General features: G+C 33.8%; 2 protein-coding genes across 4 annotated transcripts; one reads left to right on the forward strand and one right to left on the reverse strand.

The window, feature by feature from the left end:
• The first annotated feature begins 1,682 nt into the window (after positions 1–1,682).
• On the forward strand, positions 1,683–7,922 carry LOC115965482. Of its 2 annotated transcripts, none has more exons than XM_031084717.1 (8): positions 1,683–1,944; positions 2,984–3,164; positions 3,332–3,394; positions 4,034–4,100; positions 4,486–4,586; positions 5,259–5,303; positions 6,447–6,917; positions 7,421–7,811. In XM_031084717.1, the coding sequence occupies exons 2-8, from the start codon at positions 3,030–3,032 to the stop codon at positions 7,589–7,591; spliced, it is 1,053 nt and encodes a 350-aa protein (XP_030940577.1). In that variant the 5' UTR covers positions 1,683–1,944; positions 2,984–3,029; the 3' UTR covers positions 7,592–7,811. The 2 variants fall into 2 exon arrangements, with proteins under 2 accessions (XP_030940577.1, XP_030940576.1); XM_031084716.1 differs by having other exon boundaries at positions 1,685–1,944; positions 2,990–3,164; positions 7,421–7,922.
• A 2,669-nt stretch (positions 7,923–10,591) lies between these two features.
• LOC115964145 (gamma-secretase subunit APH1-like) lies at positions 10,592–17,858 on the reverse strand. 2 transcript variants are annotated; one of them, XM_031083486.1, is made up of 6 exons: positions 17,665–17,858; positions 16,509–16,616; positions 14,579–14,664; positions 13,319–13,444; positions 12,994–13,121; positions 10,592–11,036 (listed from the first exon to the last, which is right to left on the reverse strand). In XM_031083486.1, the coding sequence occupies exons 1-6, from the start codon at positions 17,775–17,777 to the stop codon at positions 10,896–10,898; spliced, it is 702 nt and encodes a 233-aa protein (XP_030939346.1). In that variant the 5' UTR covers positions 17,778–17,858; the 3' UTR covers positions 10,592–10,895. The 2 variants fall into 2 exon arrangements, with proteins under 2 accessions (XP_030939346.1, XP_030939345.1); XM_031083485.1 differs by having other exon boundaries at positions 10,601–11,036; positions 16,509–16,664; positions 17,665–17,856.
• Between the last annotated feature and the right edge of the window lie 2,548 nt (positions 17,859–20,406).

Raw genomic sequence — 20,406 nt, forward strand, 5'->3', positions numbered from 1 at the left:
TTTTTTGAACATTTGGCAAAAATAATTGTTCAATTTTTAATTGATTTCTTTTTCCTTGAATTTTCTCAATGTTGACAAATGACCTGAATCTGAATTCGCTGTCCATCTTTTTCTTGGCATATAACCTACTAAAACAAGAACTAAATCAAAGGTTTCGTCAGCAAAGAAACAGGACAAATGAAAAATAGAACAGAAAAATATAAATTCAATGTTTCAACTTTCAAGTTTCAACTCAATAACAATTTTTTTCCACTTTCCACCAATTTTCCGAAACATGCGTGGAACTGGTGGTAAAACTTCCTCATCAGGTTGAAGTCAAAGCTATTTTTCTAAATCTTATACGAAACACATGGAAAAAAAAAAAATCCCAGCAGCCGTACATGACTATAACATCCAAAATACATCATCAATGACAATTTATTTGGAATTTATTTAAATGAGTATTTCTGCAATGCTAGTTATATTTTTAGTTTATCAATTTTTGAAGTGTGTTTGAATACTGTTTATTTTGCTTAAATTGAAAAATTATTATTGAAAGTACTATAAATAAAGGTAAAAGTTAATTGAAATAGTACAGTTGAGTCCATAAATAGTGTCAAAAAGTGTAGTAAGACCCATAAATAGTAGCAAAAATAAGCTGAATAATAAAATAATTTTAATTTTTAATTCTAACCCAAACGGACACTTAATAGTTATGGTAGATTATATTTTAAATTCTATAGTTTAGGATGGTTTTAGAAGTTTCAAATTAAACCCTATAATTAAAAAATTGTCTATTTAAGCTATAAATTTATAATGGTGATATTGTTAATGGAAAATACCTTTTTTAAGAAGAAAATGGAAAATACCTAAACAAAAAGATATCTTGTAGTTATGTAAAGATATATATCGTACATAAGTGTATATCGAAAGTGCTCATGAATCATACAATAAGTATTGTATGAATTGTATTGTATCGCAAAATCTAAAATTTATTGTTACTGATAGTAATTAGATTGAGAGGGAGAGAGGGAGAATAGATTAGAGAAGAGTGCTGGTCTACTCCCCTTAATCCAAACAAGTCATTGACGAACTGTATTTAAATTTTACACCTAAACAAAGTGTAATACTCATGAATTATATAATACATATATGTGTGTATTGTATGAATTATATCTCGCAAAATCTAAAATTTATTGTTACTGTTGTTAACTAGATTGAGGGGGGAGAGAAGGAGAATAGATTACGAAAGAGTTGGCCAGACTCTACTCCCCCTTCAATCCAAACAACCTATCTAAATTTTACACCTAAACAGAGCCTAAACCAAAAATCAAGTATGTTAGCTCAACGATAAATACAGTAACAATCTTTAACCCAAAAAAAAAAAAAAAACAGCAGCAATAATTGTATTTTGGAGGGCATCTAAAATTTTTTATTAAAAAAAAAAAATCAGAAATTTCTTAACCTGCACGGTCCACGTGTCAACAGTAGATAGGTCCCGGATTACACGTTGGGAAGCCAAAAACGACAGCCGACCAACTCGCCGCTTTCCTTCTTTCTTTCCACGAGGACTCTAAATAAGCGAAGAACTGGGACTCTCGAAACTCACCCTTGTCCTCATTCAACATTTACGTAAAACGCCACTCTATCAAAATCAAAATCTTTACCCACACTTTAGTATTTACAGTTCAAAACCCACAAGGGGCATTTTCGGTATTTCGTCTCAGGTTGTAAACTTGTAACAGTTCACGTCTGAACCGAAGCTTCCTGGTTCTCTCTCTCTCTCTGTTTAAGCTTCTTTCCTTTTAAAAACAGGGTTTTGGTATTTCTGCTTGTTTGACTCGGTGGGAACGATCTCTTTTGCTCCGAAATTTCAAACTTTGGAAGCTCATTTCGTCTTTCAAGATTGTTTTAAAAAAGGGTCTTTCTTGGATTCTTTGTTGATCAAAGGCATTGACTTTGTTGGTAAGTTTTTTGCTTTCTTTGCTTAGCAAATTTATGTCTTTTTGGAGTTTCTAATGGAGTTGTGTTTGGTTTTGCTATCTGGGTTTTGTTTTTGGATGTGAAAGAAGAAATGGGTTGGTCTTATTTTTCTACATAATTCAAGTTATCATGTGGTTTTGTGAATTTTGAAGGGTTGTATTTTGTGGGATTTGTTTGTATAATCAGTTCAAGTGCTTGTTCTTTTGCCTAATTTTATTGGGTTTTTTTTGTTTTTGTTTTCTTTTTCTTTCTGAATTCGTCTTGGTGCTTTGTAATTGTATTATGATTGACCTTTTCTATATGTGGATTTTGTTCTGGGATGTAATAGAACATATGGGTCAGATGTAATTGAATTTTGAAGATATCATTTTGGGAATTATTTTTTACTCATGCACGGTTTTTGTTTATGCATTTTGCTAATGGGATGTTCTTGAAGATGTTATAAAAGAAATTGGTCTAGAATATGTTGTTGGTTTGTGTCTAATGTTAAATTTTGATACTGTTATAATTACTTTACTTTTGTTTTTTGTTTTTAACTTTTCCTTTTCCTCCCCCTTCAAATATTTCATTCTTGTAGTGTTAGTGTAGGCCTAACTGATCTGAGAGCCTACGTTCAATGATCATTTAGGCCTGTTATCACTAATTCTACATGATTTAGGCCTATACTAATACTACAGATATTTCATTCTTGTCGTATTAGTGTAGACTTCTTTCTGGCCATGTATTCATATTCTCTCCAGCATACGTTCAATGATCATTTAGGCCTGTAATTTTGTCGAAACAGTTTCTGATTATCATATTTCATGTTTGTTACATCATCATAATCTAATGAGGTTTGAACAGTGGACAACTGGAACTTAACAGCAGAGAATTGGAATTTCAGCTGATTTTTGGTTTTGTGTTTGTAGGGTTTTCTTGTTTGTTTGTTTTGTTCCTTTTTTTGTTTTTTTTGGTGGTGGTTAAGCTTGTAATGTAGAATTCCTTAAAGAGTGCTTTGCATTTTGATTTGAAGTGTTGGTAGTTTCAGGTTGTTCTTCCCAAAAATAGTTTGCCAAAGGTCAAGTAAGATGCGTGCACCAGCATTGCTAGCACAGTGTTTGCCTGGGTTAGTGCCCCATGACCGGGGAACTCACAGCGTGTCCTCCATTTCTGAGAGAGATCTGCATTTCCCTTCACCAGCTGTTGAGATTCTTCCATCAAAGGTATATCCCCTATCCACAACATTAACAGTCCCAATCTAAAAGTGACAGCTGAAGGAAGAATTATTCATCACAATAGAGTGATATAGTTCAGCTGAAGCTTTTGTTGTGAGGCACAGAGTTAGAAATTGTGTTCAGAACACTAACAGTCTCCTCTTTCTACTCTGCAGACAGCTCACCCATACAAGTATGCTGGAGAGAATGTAGACTTGCAAGGGCTCAATGTGTTCAAGGTATGCCAAATCCTTATTTTTGCAGTTGTGCTTGTCAGCATTTATATTTTCTCTTGTTTGTACAAGTAAAATTCTTCATGAAAGATAATTGCAGTTGGTTGGTTGTTTGGTAATTGATTCTTTTCCATCCATTGCAACTGAACCAGGCTGAAATCATTCCCTTAATTTCTGTGTTCAAGACCCACCAAGAGAGAGAGAGAGAGAGAGAGAGATGTTAATGTAATCAGGATTCTGATATGAGTAGAAGGTGCCTGCTGGGATATAAGCTGTAGGTTTGAAACATGTACTGAAAGACAAAGTATATGTTGGGTTTTTTCCCCATGTTTCCCAAGACATGGGGAAAGGATGTTTGGACTTCGTCTTCCCACTAGAGTGGATGGAGGCAAAGGTCACAAGTTCAAAACCCACTTACAGCCTTACCTTACCAAATTTTTTTTAAAGGTATTTTTTTGGGAGGGGGGGCTGTGCAGACTTGAGGGGAGCATAGGGGGCATTGGAGGTTGGTGGGTTGAGTTCAATGTATTAACTTTCCCTCTCCATGGAATAAACTGACAACATCAGAGCATGTCTTCTGCATATATTTTTTGTAGAACAGTCTGTTTAATAAACCTGATTGATGCCTTTTACAATCTCTAACAGGGAAGAGTTAGTGTTGCTGATATCATTGGCTTCAATGGTTTGGACGTAATTTCTTCAAAATCTGATGGTAGGTACCTGACACTCCATTATTTATTTTAGGACAAAGATTAGCTTCAAACCAGTTTGGAGGAATCTCTTCCAATCCACTACATGGCAATTTATAAGACTATCCATGTGTATATTTAAACAGGTCACATGACTCATTAAAAAAGTCATGACGAAAACTATACACAAATGGTCTCTTCAATAGTCATATAATGGGTTGGAGAAAGATAGCTCCAAATCATTTTGGAGCTAAAATTTTTCCTTTATTTTATGTGGAGTTGTCCAATTCAAATCTGCCACTGATGGCTCTAGAATTACTAAGTCCAGCTTTAGTAATCTTGTTCTCTACACATGATTGGACATGTCAAATGATTGAAATTAAAGCTAAAAAACTCTTCCTTTTGTAGGATATTTGAAATCTTGGGACAGCTCTATCGATCTTGTTAATGTCCTCAAGCATGAGATTCGTGATGGACAATTAAGCTTCAGAGGCAAAAGGGTACTTGAGGTAATTGAGTCAAAGAGATTTTACTTGCTGCTTCATGCTTCAATTTATTACTTTCAATCTTTTCCGATCTCATTTTGATGCTATGAAGCTTGTTGATTCCATTAATTACTATTTTTTCTAGGGTTTTTCTTTGGATAATATTCAACCCTAATAGGGAAAATTGAAGTATTCCTTTGGGGGTGTTCTTTGAGGGGAAGATATATATTTTGCAGGGATTGTCTTTCTCAAGAGAGAACCTGTAGATAATGGCTCTTTTTTGAGGGCTCATTCCTTTTCTAGAGAATACCATTATCACACCCAAAAAGGCTGATTTTGGTTGCAGTTAGAAATTTTGTCAATATTGGTTTAATTCAATATTCTTTGTATATAGACAAGTAATCTAAAATGCTTCTGAACTACATTTTGTATATATTTTTTAGGCTACTTCGTGTCCATTTTCACGAGGTAGTCTCATTTCAATAAAATTATTTTTACATATCAAAAAAGAATAAAAGAAAAGGAAACCTTATTGCTTGCACATTTAAGAATGTTGGGTGATGATAACTTTCTCGCTCATGTTCCTGTGACTAGTTTTCCCATGTGAAGAAATTAGAGTTGATAGTCAATTACTCCATTTGTTAGTTATTATGGAACATTTTGAGAGTTAATTCGTCTACTTGGTGATTCTTACAGCTTGGTAGCAGTTATGGACTTCCGGGGATTTTTGCATGCTTGAAGGTAAATCCTATAAATTGATTGAGCCTTGGCTTCTTTACTTTTGGGGATTCTTGTGTTATACATCTACCTAGAAGTGTTAATACAATGATTCATTTTAGTTGTTCTTTCTCTCTCCCATCTACTTCCAGTTTCAATCTCTCCTAATCTCTAAATACATAGGGCATTGTGCTGATTTTGTATGGAGATAATTTGTAATTAGGAATTTTACATGAAAGCATGAACATCTTGCATGTGTTACATTAATAATAATATATAAATATCAGTTGTTTGTAAACCAATGGAATTTGGAACTATCTTCAATTAATTCAAAATCTTTCAGATGGTCTGTAATTATATGCAGAGTACATATTTTAGATGGCCCTGTCTGGTCAAGTTGGTGTTTTTTATTTATTTATTTTATTTATTTATTATATATTTAGAAGTCACCTGTGCAAAATGTTACGCATGCAAATTCGAATGCTTTTAGAAGATATCCACTTTTAATTGAATTTTTATAAAGCATAGTAGCCCCTTTGTATTGAGTAGGTTTCAAATTTGTTGGCTTAAATCATTGTTGAATTGGAATTATCCTTATTGCTTTGATTTAATTCTGTATATTTCATAATTCCTGTTTGCCTACACGTTGTCAAATATGAGATGCATCAGTTCTGAATGTACCATTTAAAGCTAACACGTTGTCAAATATATTTGCATCATATAGAAAACCTGAAATAAAAAAATTTTAGTGAAAATTATACGAAAACACCCTGTGGTTTTTCCTAAAACATGGAACCCCCTTGGGGTTTGAGTGTAACACTAAATACCCTTGTGATATTGTTTTATGTGAAAATGCAGCTCCAAATTATCACATTAAAAAAAAAAAAAAAAAAAAAAAAAAAAAAACCTTGGGTTTTGTGTTATACCCAAAAACCTTCGGCCGTTTTTGGGGGGGGGGGGGGGGGGGGTTAACTGTTACACTCAAACTTCAAGGGGGTTCTGTGTTTTATGGAGAAACCACAAGGGTTTTGTGCAATTTTCCCAAAATTTTATTTAGCAAAATGAAAGAGACAAAAGGGCATAAACTAGATGCTCGACACAGATGAACACAAGTGAATTTGGTTCTTGAAAAATACACTTACCTAAATCTGATTCATTCTTGCACAGGGAGCTTGCACAGTGCATTTTCAAGACCTCAATGCAGAAACTATAAGATGCACAACCATACCAAATGTCCTTGCCAATCTGGAGCAAGCTCGGGACAAGCAGAGTAGACATCCAGAGAGCCCTCTGACACCTTCCAGACAAACTCTGGCCCCATCAGTCCACTTTTTTGCTGGGGACTGGGATGAGCTCCCCACTGTCCTGTCTGTTGTGAAGAGTGAAGGGTGTGAAGCAACACCAGGGTTGAGCCTGAGCTTCTCCGAGGAGGATTTCATGGATGGATGTAGTAGCCTAGATGGAAGCATCACAGGGCAGGAATCCACCTCTAGGCGATCAAGGAAGCTTTCAGGAAGCCGGGCATGGGAAAGGGCTAATGAGAATGATCAGTGTGAGGGTGGTTATGATGTTATTTTGATGACAGACATCCCATACTCAGCCACCTCTTTGAAGAAGCTATATGCACTGATGAAAAAAGTAAGTTTCTTTGTCTCTTATGATTCATTTGGTTATATTATGTTAAATCAACGCACAAGATTCCAATCTTGACCATAGTAGCATGATTGATATGGTTTGTCTGTCTATCCTTGACAAATAACTCATATGAGGTTGGAGCATTCTGAGTAGTGTATATGTTTTTCAGTCATCTGGACATTGTTCAATGGATTAGTTTTAATAACTGATGCATCTCATATGCCATCTCACATCTTGTTATGGGATTGGAAGCTTTATCAACTTAGGTGACATTTGAACAAATCCCAAATAAATAAATTTGGAGGTAGTGCCAGTGGCATCTAGATATGTACATAATTGGAATCTAGATTTATTGTATGTGTAATGAGACCTTGTTACCAGAAATTGTGCTACATAATTTTTGCTTTCCGAGTGAAATTACTTGTGTTGTTAACTTGTACATTTTGTAGCATGTCAAACTGAGCTTCATCCAACTCATTTTTTACTTATTTGCTTTGGATAACTAGTGTGTCAGGCCTCCATATGGAGTAGTGTACTTAGCCACAAAGAAGAATTATGTGGGCTTCAACAGCGGAGCACGGCACCTGAAAAATCTGGTAGATGATGAAGGCGTTTTTGGAGCACATTTGGTCAAAGAGACTGCCGATAGAGATGTTTGGAAATTCTTTCTCAAGTGAACAGGATATACAGAATTGCAGAAAAATAGTCAGCAAACTTCATTACAGGTTTTGAGATAATATTTGTTAATTTGTATAATATAGATCACAAATATTCCTTTTCTCCTCTTTTTCTTTTTTTTTCTTTTTTTTTTTCTTTTTTTTTGTGGTGGAGGTGGGAGGAGGAGGAAGGGGTTTGTTTAGTAATTATGTTGTCCAAATGGGGAATTATGTTCATTTTTATTTTCCTGGCATGCCTTCTGTAATTTTTACTTTCCTTCTTACTTTGACAAAAATTTGTTCCTTGTCAAAACTGTAAATCAAAAGATTTACTAATTTCAAAGTTAAATAATATTGTTACTTTGTTCTTCTTCTTCATCTGTATTTTGTCATATTATTTGGTTATGGCTGGAAGAGTTGAATATGGAAAAGCAATTTTGCGAATCTGATTTTCGGGTTAGATTTGTGATGATAATGTGTTAATATTCAAATAATTGTTTAGATGAGTTGGAGAAATTTGACGGTTTTTTATTTTTATTTTTATAAGCTATATGACACCTAGTAATACCTTTCTTGCAAGGGCAGGAGGTATTATTATTTGAACTCAATCAAATAGCATTCGCATTTGGTTATGTAAAAATAATAAGTTTTTAACTCACAAAATACCATTTTACCTACTTTATATAATCAGTTTTACGATGCATCTTACTTTTCATTCTTTATCTAGGGAAATATCAATATTAAAATAATCTTTTTTTTTTCTTTCTCATTGATTTTTTTTCCCCATTTTCATAGAGAAATCAACCCAACACCACCTAACCACCACCTCAACCCCTTACAAAATCCAATCAACTCGTCATAAAACCTAATCGACGCATTAACGCAATACACAAATTGCAAACCCTACACAAATCAAAACAATGTCGACCAACCACAATCCAAATTTCAAACCCAACACAAACCAACCACTGTAATCTAAACCCAACAGCCTTAGCCTATGCCCAGATCATTGCCCCCAAAACACAACCATGCCACCAAAACCCATCAACCACTGTAACCCTAACCTGCAATCATCACCGATATGAGACCATTGCAACCCATTTGCCGAGATCCATTGCCATTACACCACAACCCACAGATGTCGCGACCTATTCCAAGATCCATGCGTCAGCTCACAAATCCCACTCACTAAGTCTCGCAGCCACCATGTTGCAACCTAGTGAGAGAGAGAACAGTGAAGAAAAAAAAAAAAAAAAAAAAAGAGCTCGAGAGAGAACTGAGATAGTTAGATATGAGAGGAGAGAGAATAAAAGAGGAATTAAAAATTTCTGCAACTTGCTGCATTGCTTGTATATTTACATAAGCATTATAGTAAATTGTAATTTTTTTACAATATGCCTCACAGATAAAGGTGTTTTGTGCATTTTTGCGAATGGTATTATCTATTTTGCTTTTTTATAGGTTTTATATCACCCAATGTGAATACTCTTAGAAAAGGCCCAAAATGGATCTCTCATATATACATATATGTGAGAGAGAGAGAGAGAGAGAGAGAGAGAGATCCTTTACCGTTGATGAAATAGTAGAGAATGAAATTGAAACTTCTATTTTTATAAATTAGTTTCCCACACAATAAATTAATAACAATATCCACTTAATCTCTATTAAAAAGCCACTTAAATTTTTTGTAAATTATTTTTCACACAATAATTTAAAATTTTATTTAAATATTAAAACAACTCACTTAAATTTGTCATCTTAGATCTCAAATTGGATCAAAGCTAGCCTTGCAAAATGTTGAAGGATTTTTCAGTTAAAGTTTTAAATAGCAAAAACTTCACTTCTAAAGTTTTTTACAGTTAAATGCTTATTTCATACTGTGACAATGTCAATACTCAATCGGGCACATAGTTTGTTTAAAAGGGGCATAATTGAGATTTAGATGGATGAGCACCAATTTTGGTTCTGTAAGTAGTGTAGGAGCAAAATATGTTCTTTGACATCACACAGGAAAGAAAACTGTCTGGGTAGATTTGGGTGTCAATACCTTATTCTACTCATTTATTCGACTTTACAAATCGAGTCATATAGAATAATCATTACTACTAGGCATTAGCACATGGGTTATGATTTCGGGCCATAGATTATTATTATTAATTTTTTTTTTTCATTTTTTAGGAATTTTGATGCAGGAAATGTTTAAACCCAGATCTCTTATTCAAGAGATAAGACTTTACTAATCAAACCATATCTTGGCATGAAACTTGTTAACTATATCTTGGCTTAATGCCAGTTTGGTTCCACTTTAGGAGCTAAAATGCACTTTTTTCAACCCAAAGCCCAAACCGCGTGTTGGGTAAATTATTGCAAATGTGTTCATAAAAAACGAACTTTTCCAAATACACACCTGCGTTATCGTATGGCAGCTAGGGAGCAGCAAATGCAAAACACCACAAGCACGCTATAAATATTAGCGTTGGAAAGTGAATCCATCTTCCAAATTGCCCACAATTTTTTACTTAATCATGCTCACTCATCTCTTCGATGTTTGATTGAGCGCACCTTTGGTGTGTGGAAGGATATATAGAGAATTATCAAAAACATGCCATCTTTTCCATTCCATATCCAAATACCTATTGTCTCTGCTTCAATGGTTCTTCATAATTTTGTTAAAATAAATGATAGGGATGATAGGGGTTTCAAAGGTGCCAATCTAGATTCAATTCCTACTAGACAACATAATAGGGAAGCAAGCAGCAATTATGAGTAGAACATGAGATCTTTAACAGACCTTGAGATGGTAATTCATTTAGAGAGATAATAATTAGTAATTGTTTTTTTTTAAAAAGCTTAGTTTCATGCCGCACTTTTTTAAACTGCCACTTTTTTTAAAAACACAGTATCAAAAAGTTGAATCAAACTCACCCTAAAACTTGTTTGTCTTAGTATAAAATGGTTTATACTAGGAGATACCGTTAAAGTTAGGGCTCAATAGGATAATAAGAAAAAGAAAAAGAAAAAAAAAAAAAGTGTGCATATAGGCATTTGATTCAAATTTCAGAATTTACCTGTGAATGCCACAAACACAGTAGACATGACTACTAATATTTCTTCAAGTAACACATAAACAAGAAACTACTGTTGTTTTGGATATTCTAAGTTAGCACTTCTTCTTTTTTCCCCTTTTTTTTTGGAAGAGGGGTGGGGGGGGTGGGGAGGAGAGCTAATATATGGAAAAGTCATTACAATTTTATACAGAGGAAACTTTGATCAGTGCATAACTCTACTACTGAATTGAGCAACAAGGAGACTTTGTTACTAGCTACTATGAGTTTCCCTGTGTGCTTTGATGCTCTGTCAATCTTCTCCACACCATCTTCCCACAATAAATCAAGGTCAAGATTGCAATGAAATAGAGAAGAGGGATGCTGACAATGCAACCTCCAGATGCAAAATTTACCAGTGTCTGAGTAAAAGCCAAAACATTAATAAGATCAATTCCAGCAGTAACAGCCAGAAAACAATTTACTCTATAAGTATTGGAGAAAGATTTTCCAAATCCCATAGATGGTTCAAAGTTTTGTGATGGTAACCCAATTTCAAGCAATAAAATCAGGAATTAGCATATTATCTCCAAACTATAGCAACCACTTCCAAGATAATAACTTTTACAATTCCAAATCCTATTTAAATGATTCAAGAATGATCAGTAGCAGGCAGGGAAATTTAAAGCCAAATCGTACTGTTACCACTACCTATAAGACTATTATAAATTCCAAATCCCTGACTACTAAAATAATAAAGCAATTTAATATGTAGTTTTCTCTCTTTTGTAACACATTCAGGGTTTAACTTTGTATACTTTGATGCATGAAGCAAAGTTCAAGCCAACTACATGAATGGCAAAATCATTTTATCAGGTTTTCCAACTCCAAAGCATACCTGACCCACAATATAGTCAACTCCTAGGAGTTGCTTGATCATTAGGTCATGTTGACAGAGTAGGCAAAACAGCAATTTTTTAATAACTGGGAAAAACAGCAATAATTACAATTGACATGAAGATATTTAGAGCCTGTTTGGTTTGTATTGAGGTTGTATTCATTTTCTGTACTCATTTTCTATGCTCAAATTTTGTACTATTTTTTGTTTCCAACTATTTTTTTGTTTGGCATCATTTCTGCTTTGTCTTCCCCTTAACTTTTTTTCCTGACAACCACCAACGGATACAAACCCCTTTAGCAGTTATCACACTATTCACACCCGCTAAAAACTACTGATCTCCTACAAACCAACCCCAATCAAAGCAGATATGCCAAAAACAAACAACATACAACCATTGATCCAAGATCAGATTTCAGTAAACTCAACCCCTAAACAAATTTTGGTAAACTCACCCCTAAACACCTCAAATCCTCCATCATATATGCCTTAAAACCAAACATCCACCATAACATTTCAATAAAACTAACCCACAAACAAACCCCAAATCAAACACTACAACCAGAAGGAATTCGCTAGCAATTGGAGCATCAACCATGGTCTGATCTGATTTTGCTCGAGAAATTGCAAGATCCACTGAACTGAGAGAGAGCATCGGCCATGGGTCCAATCAAGAGAGAGAGCAAGAGAGGAACAGAGAGAGAGAGAGTTCTTTGATGTGACAAGCCAGTGATAATGGGACCCACAAATTTGATTTTTTTACAAAAATGCCACTGTATTCATTCTCAAGAAAATGAGAACACCAAAAAGTTGTATTCAGTTTTTGTATTCAAATCTTATTTTTTTGGATAGTGAAAATGAAAACTAAATACAAATACAAAGCCAAATAAGTTTTTTAATAGGTCTCACAAAAAACTGAAAATGAATATAGAATACACCCCTTTTTTGCTCAAACCAAATAGGCCCTTAGGTCTTAAAAAACTTAAAAGTTTGTACCCGGACCCAGTGCACAAAGCACCTACTTCTACGGAGTATGGGAGAAGTGATTGATAACCAACCTTATAGAAAAGACTGATTCCCAAACTTGAACCCGAGATTCATCATTTCTTAGGTGGAGGGCACTTGCAATCAACCCATTGCACCAAGGTTTGCCCTCTTAGGCTTTGAAAAACTTAATTATTAAAAAAATATAATTAGGTTTTGAAAATGATATCAATATGAACCAATTGCAATAAATAATTACTAGAACTAATCAAATTAAGCCACTTGGACCCAGAATGTGGCACCAATGGCTAATTCTTCTCTGAATTTTCCGATTTCAGGGTCCATTATGGGTAATCTTGTGTAAATCTAATCTTAGAAGCTCAAGGGTTGCTGCCTCAAGACTGATTTGTACTTTGAGAAAAATAGATAGTTACCAGTGCTTTGAATATAACTGTTATAAGACATATGGAATGGATTTGTAAATAAAAGGTTCTTACCACCAATCCTGCAGCAAGATGAACTACAGGAACAAAAAGTTGGTCCATTTTGTTCCCCTCTGCGTATCCATTAAACGCAATGACCATGGAGAAAGTGTGAATTGTAACAAATGCAAGAGCAATGATTGCTGCAACAAATAAAAGCAATGGTTGTTAGACAAATACTCCCCGTGAAACCAAAAACTTTTCAGAACATCTGCCAACTACCATTGAGTCACAATGAATATTAAGTGATAAAAAAGTCCACTTATAAAATTCCTAGGCTAATCCTAGGGTTCAGGAATATGGAAGTATATGAGAAATCTAATAAAAAGATTCAACTCACCAGAGACAAGAAAAAATGGTATCTGAGAGCACCTGTCAACGAAAAACGTAGCAGGACCAAATGCTGGTGTTAAGAGGCTGAGACAGAAAAACACAGCATGGGCCACTCCATGACCCAAACCACCAGCTGCATGTAATTAATTGAAATTAGCACAAATCAGATATGAAAGGGAAGACGTTCATACACTATGTACAAAATGAAACTTACTGAAACAAATTTTCCAAAAAAAAGAAGCAAGGTAGAGGCGAGTGGTAGTATTGCTTTAAACCATATGCATCTAACATATCAAAGAGGAACGATAAGGTTCCCAATCTTGATTTAAATTCCCATTCATCTACCGTGAATTTTTGTACGTGGTGGCAGCATATAGTTGATAATTGACGTCTAAGAATACATAAAATATTCCAAACATGGAACCATAGTCTTAGGCACTTGCCATCTTTTCAATCTCCTATTAGCCCTATGATCATATGTTAAGGTGGTTAAATTATTTATTATTATTATTTTTTTTTAATTGGTAAGTTACACATGAGTTTTTAGCCCACGGCCTCACCCTTCACCTTGCTCTTATAAGGGGAGGAAGTTCCATTTGAACTAAAGCTCATTGGCATGTGGATATGTTGAGCCTTTCACTAGTTTCAGCTGTTCTCATTGTAATCTAATATAACATATCATGGAAATTTTCTCCTGATTAAGGAGCCTTATCTGGTGTATCAATCAAGTTACTATGGAAGAGAATGCACCCCCCCCCCCCCTCCCCCTTTTTTTCAAGAGACTTCATAGCTGCTTAGATCTTTCTACTCTGATGCTGAACTTCAGATTTTTTCTAAGATCAAATGATAAGCGGTTGTACTACAATAAAGTTGTGAAATATATCCAAAATGCTTTTTTTGGGGAGATAATTACTATTGATCTAAAGTCTAATAATTACTCAAGAAATACAATTCAGTAATTGACTTATTACAATCTATCAAGCAACTATTTCTTTTAAAAAAATAAATAAATAAATAAAAAAAGAAGAAAAAAAAATAGGAAGAAGAAGAAGAAACAAACAAACAAACAAAAAGCACTAAGCAGTTTCTGCACAAATTGTGTCCAACAGGGATGTTAGAGATTATGTACAAAAATCTGATTTTTGAATGATTGATGCCAATAAAGAGAAACAGTCGCAAGGTCAACTCAGAGGCACATTATAGGAATTTGGGGTTATGAGAAGCAACGTCAATTAAAATAGGATAGTAAAACTTATACAAAGCTTACCCAGAGAAATTTGCATCTTATCTGTCATAAATAGGCGTGGTTTTGAGACTTTGTCAGCAAAGGCATCCAACAGATCTTCCAACCTCCTATATAAAGTCCACCAGAGAAGTTAAGCCAGAAGCAAAAGAACAAGCGAGAGAGAGAGAGAGAGAGAGAGAGAGAGATGTCACAGAAATCTCCATAACCCTACAAACGTACTACCAGGAAAATCATGGTTGAAAAATCCATATCCATATAAAATTCTAAAAGAGATTCTTTTTCTGCTTTTTTTTTTCTTTTTCTTTTTCTAATTATACAGAAGATCCCAACATATATCACATAAAAATGTGATAAAAAATAAAAGAATTTTACAATTACTGGAGAGGAAGACCAACAATTACATGTCTATCAGAAAGGTTATCATGAGCCTGGCAAGTGAGAGGTTAACAGCATTAATCGAGTTGGTGGTCTTTGCAGCATCAATGTCATTTACTGTTATTTTATTCGTTTGGAATAATTTTAATGAAGTTGATTAAAAAGGTCGTACGCAGTGTACAAAGCTCGTGCTTCTTGTAGAGTCTGAGGGAGGTCGTGGCAAGTAGCCTCACCTCCCGCCCCAATTTTTTTCATTTATTTATTTTTATTTATTTTTTTAAAGAGGCTAATTCTCGGACTCAAACCAACAACCTGCCACTTTTGGTGGAAGACAATTGCCATCGCACCAAGGCTCGACCTCTTATGAAGTTGATTAAAAAAAAAGACAAAACTATAGCACTTAGAAACAGTCAAATTCTTAGGTTATGTTTGGTAATAGTTTTTGTTTTCTATTTTCAAAAACTTGTTTTTGAGAATAGAAAGAAAAACAATTTTCTTGTATTTTTGAAATCAAAAACTTTTTTTTTTTTTTTGGATAGATTTTGAAATCAAAAAACTTGTTTGGTTAGTTGAATTAAAAAAATAGTTTTTTGAAGAAAAAAAATTAAAAAATACTGAAATATGTTGTTATTAGGATTCAAACTCTAGTGCTAACTCATTAAATGGGATAGATTCATTAAATCATATTCATGTTTTCATTGGCTTTGAAAACTAAAAACAGCCTTTGACTTGTTTTCAATTTCCTTTACAAATTGAGTTTTGAGAACAGTTTTTGTTTTCTATCCATTTTGGGTTGCCAAACAAGTTTGTTAGTCTCAAAAATAGAAAATTGTTTTTGAAAACATAAAATAAGGGGAAAAGACAGTTATCAAACATACCCTTAGTTTTTCAAAACAGAACTTCTTTGTTTGTAGCATATAGAAGCAAGGCTCAACATACTACAACTTTAATCCCAAAATTTTGGGGTTCGCTATGGATCTTCAACAAACCAATTAGAGCCAGTCACATGTATTCTTTTTTGACATTCTATTCCATCCGAAGTCATACTTTTTGTTACTTTTTCAAAACTTTAAAATACAAATCCATCACTTCATACAGACGAGAAACTCATAGCATGAAATTTCAAGAGGCAAACACCTGACTGTGCTCAGTAAATACATTTGCAGAATAAACAGAGTCTCATTCAAGCACATGATGAATAAATAACATGTGCATGTATCCCAATGCAGTATCCCTAACCACAAAAAAAAAATAAAAAATAACTCCACACCCCTTTTTCCAAACTAGTGCTAGAGATTTTAGAAATAAAAAGGACACACTTTTTTTTTTTTTTTTTTTTTTATGATGTGGAACCTCACCAAGGCAACTACGGATACACAACCCCACTCACCCAGACCAGTAATCCAGGGGAAATCCTAGTGTGGATTGAACCCAAGATGTTAGGGTCAACAACTCATCCCAAGCCTCTAACCACTAGGCTATACCCTAACAGGTCTCTCTCTCTCTCTCTCTCACACACACACGCACACACATATTGTAAATGTAACATATATGTAATGGAAGAAATTGAACTTACCTGTAGACTCTCCAGAAAAGAAGCCGAAGGCCTTCTTGAAAAGCAATAGATGTGAATAGAAGCAGACCATAAGGCCACCATGTCGTTGAATTCAGAGGAAGAAAACCCCTCCACAGTCCCGACAGCACAATCAGACTTATAAGCCATAACAGTGTACTATATAGATGAAACAAGAAAAAACTCAATAAACGTATTACATTAAAACCAACATGTGGGTAATGCTAGAATTTCTTTTTTCATTGCATTTCCTTCTCTAAGGATTTTTCTTGTATACATTCTGAGAATGAGCACAGCCATTTCTAATTACCTTTTTATTTATTTATTATGAGGTGGAACCTCACCAAGGCAGGGCCCTTTGGACCCACCCTTTGGGGAGTAAACCACAAATACACAACCCCACCTGCTAAAACCGTGTATCAAGTAATCCACGGGAACTCCTTCTGGGGATCGAGCCCAGAATGTTGGCTCTACTGCTCATTCCAATCCTCCAACCACTAGGCTGCCATTTCTAACACTTTTAAACAGAATCTCTTACCAACAGTAGAGATTCAAACAAAACAAACTTGTGCTAACAAGAATTTTCACAAATCAAATTCACTTCCAATTGATCTTGAAAAGTCTAAATTACCTAATAATCAGGCTGAAAACATTATAATTAAGCATAAATACACTATCACAGTCATTTCCATATGATTTTTCTAACAAAGCACAATCCTTGAAAAAATTACAACTACCATTTCTGCTTAATAGACGAATTAAATTACAATAAACTCAGAACTACCTTAACAATAATATAGATATAAAATTAAAATTAAAAAAAAAATTCAAACAAATTTTTCTTCTACTGAATCAGATACTGCTACAATATTCAGATGTTTACACACTACCACTCTGTTTGGTTGCCGAGAGAATGGAAGAAAAAAAAAAAAAAAAACACGATCCAATAGCTATCTCACACAATACATAAACAAAAAACCCACCAAAGTCAAACTAAAGCTTCGTTGACCGATCATAGCACTTTCTAGGGTCCGAAATACTCTACGATTCGTAAACCCTAACTTTTTTTTTCCCAGCTACATTTTCTAGGTAAAAGAAAAATGGAGAAATTGAAGAGAGAGAGAGAGAGAGAGAGAGAAACGGCGTCGTAAATAGATACCTAGAGAGGACGGTGAGGATCAAGAAGGGCTTTTTGGAGATTACAGAGACGAAGAGGGAAAGAGACGGGCCTAGCGCAAGCAAGGCGTATCCGATCCCTGCCGCTATTGTCATCTTCAGTACAATACTCCCACTTCTCTCAGCTCTCCAACAAAAAATACTGTTTTTAAGTTTTGGAGGTTTTTACTTTTTAGAGTAATATTGAGTTTACAATTTATCCATGTCATGTCTACTAGGACTACGTCTATATGAATTTAATTACTTTTTTTTATTTATTTATCTGAATTAATAAATTTAAGGGCAAATTAATAATATAAAAAAAAAGGTCAATAACTTGAGAAAAACTGTCACATCATGTATCGAGAATTAGGAGTGTTCACAGTGTAGGACGATTTGGTATGGGTTTGGTCTATATTCTTATCACTGCGCTTCATAGTGCTAGGGCTGGCCCTATGGGCCTAACATGGAAAGGCCCCCAAATATGAGGGCAGCAATTTTTTTTTTTTTTTTATAATTAAAGAAAAAATGTGAGTTAGGGTATATTTTTTTTCAAGGCCTAAAATATTAAAGTTATGATAGTATATTATAAGTTTTATTACATAAATGGTATAAATTGATATGTCACTAACTACATAAAATAATTCAATACTCATTTAATCTTTTGTTGAAGTGTTACCTCATTGTCATATTAATTTGTAAGTTTTTTATAATAAAATTTATAGTAAGTTTAGCATTTTCTCAAAAAAAAAAAATGAATTAATAGAAATGAAACCTAATCTCCATTAAATGAATGAAAAATGCTAAAACTAATACAAATTTTACGATAAAAAAAATTATAAATTGATGTGAAAGTAATATGATCAATGTCACTTAAACAGTATAATAAATGAATGTTTGAGTTTTTTTTTTTAATCGGTGATAAAACCTATATAGTAAGTATCATTAGCTCACTTTGGGTGAATTAGTCATATTAATAAGTATGAATTAATAATAGAATTGAAATAAAAAATATATAATAAAAAAATAAATATTATTTAAGTGATATTTAGATATAAAAAGCGCCTTTAAAATTTCCGCCTTAGGCCTCAAACCATCTTGGGCCAACCCTGCATGGTACGGCTTAGCCAAAACCATCTTCATACTGCACCTTAATTTTGTGGTTACATGTGTAGTGCAGTGTGGTTTGATACAGTGTATCACGGTACAATTTAGTTAGTTTTGGGCTAGGACATTTTTCAAAATTTTGGGATGGATTGGCCCAACCCAAAGCTAATTTCTCCTTTGTTTTTGGTCAATTTTTAAAATTTTGGGTTGAGTTTTATTTATTTTGGGTAGATTAAGAGTAGCCCAACAAGTTTTCAGGTGTAAAAGGACTCATCTTTTATAATACTATTACTTCAATGCAATGTTGTTTTGTGCAATTACACCATTTGCAAATGATTTTGGAGCTCATTTGGTTATATATTTGGGAAGTGATAATGGATTAATGAAATGGCGCAAAGTTCAAGTCATATGTGTATGAAAAACATAATATAAACATAACCCCAACTTTTTTTAGTGGATTGGGCTACCAGGTTGGGCCTAACGAGATTTTTATGAGCTTTGAATAGGTCTTTAAAGGGCTATAAAATCTAATTAGAAATTTTATAACTATATTGTATCACATAATTTAGAAATATCTAGAAAAAAAAGGGTGGGAAAAAATTTGGATTTAGATTTGCTTCAATTTTGTTTAATAATTTTGAAATCCCAATTGTTTGCTTTAGTGTTTTTTTTTTTTTTTTTTAAGAAAAAAAAGTCCACATGGTAGTACAAATGTATACCTTTGTCGTTAGCCACATCTTCGTTTAACGACAACGACCATTTTAATACAATATCATAAATTTAGGTAAATTTGAAATGTTAAGGACCAAATCGACAAACATTTTAAAGATTAGGGGCTAAACTAGTAACTTTCCCTAAATATTTTATACAACTTGCCCAAACAAATTTGTAAAAACATTAAGTTCAACTCATGAGTATATGTAAAGCATAACATGTGCATAACATAAACATAACATAGGCATAAAAGTTTTATATTATAAGTGATACTTCTCACTCCCAATATATGTGTAAAATTGATGATGACACTAGGAAGGAGGCCTTGTTTTGAAATCTGTGTTTGTAAAAGCACGGTAAAGTGTAGTGATTAACACTTGCTTGAATCAAATGTTGCATCTGCTCAAATTCTTCATTTGCCTTATCTTCGAGCATATAGGTATACATGACTTCCAAAGCTTCTCTTGGCTTACCCTGCAACATAATCACAAATTCAATTCACAAAAATTTACACAATTTACTGATATGGAATAAATTAATAATCAACTTTATTGAAATAAGAAGAAACTCAAGTTTATGTTTATGAGTAGATTTCTATAGTGGAAAATGACTAAGAGAATAATATCAAAAGCATTGATAAAAAGCATTAAAAATGAATAATTAGATGGATGTGAAACCTTTATTTTCAAATCTTAATTGCAACAAGTAGAAACTTTGTTATTATGGCACATGCTTAGCATTGATTTCGATTAATAGTAGTAATTGCAACACATGTCTAAACGAATTGTGCAATTATTGTGCAAGACTAGTCATATACTTATGAACTTTTATTTATTTTGATTTTGCACTGTAAATGCTTTTCGGCGTGATGTCTTCTTTCCCAGCAACTACTCCATCTTAGCTTCCTCTGAAATTTGGTACTGGC

Source organism: Quercus lobata, chromosome 10, assembly GCF_001633185.2.
Source record: "Quercus lobata isolate SW786 chromosome 10, ValleyOak3.0 Primary Assembly, whole genome shotgun sequence".
NCBI classification, from domain to species: domain Eukaryota; kingdom Viridiplantae; phylum Streptophyta; class Magnoliopsida; order Fagales; family Fagaceae; genus Quercus; species Quercus lobata.

Coding starts and splice junctions, on each gene's coding strand:
- LOC115964145 (XM_031083485.1), bottom strand. CDS start 17,777: ATGACAATAGCGGCAGGGATCGGATACGCCTTGCTTGCGCTAGGCCCG. Junction 14,665..16,508: donor CTTTTCTGGAGAGTCTACAG/GTAAGTTCAATT, acceptor GACTTTATATAG/GAGGTTGGAAGATCTGTTGG. Junction 13,122..13,318: donor ACCATTTTTTCTTGTCTCTG/GTGAGTTGAATC, acceptor TATTTGTTGCAG/CAATCATTGCTCTTGCATTT.
- LOC115965482 (XM_031084717.1), top strand. CDS start 3,030: ATGCGTGCACCAGCATTGCTAGCACAGTGTTTGCCTGGGTTAGTGCCC. Junction 5,304..6,446: donor GGATTTTTGCATGCTTGAAG/GTAAATCCTATA, acceptor ATTCTTGCACAG/GGAGCTTGCACAGTGCATTT. Junction 6,918..7,420: donor TATATGCACTGATGAAAAAA/GTAAGTTTCTTT, acceptor TTGGATAACTAG/TGTGTCAGGCCTCCATATGG.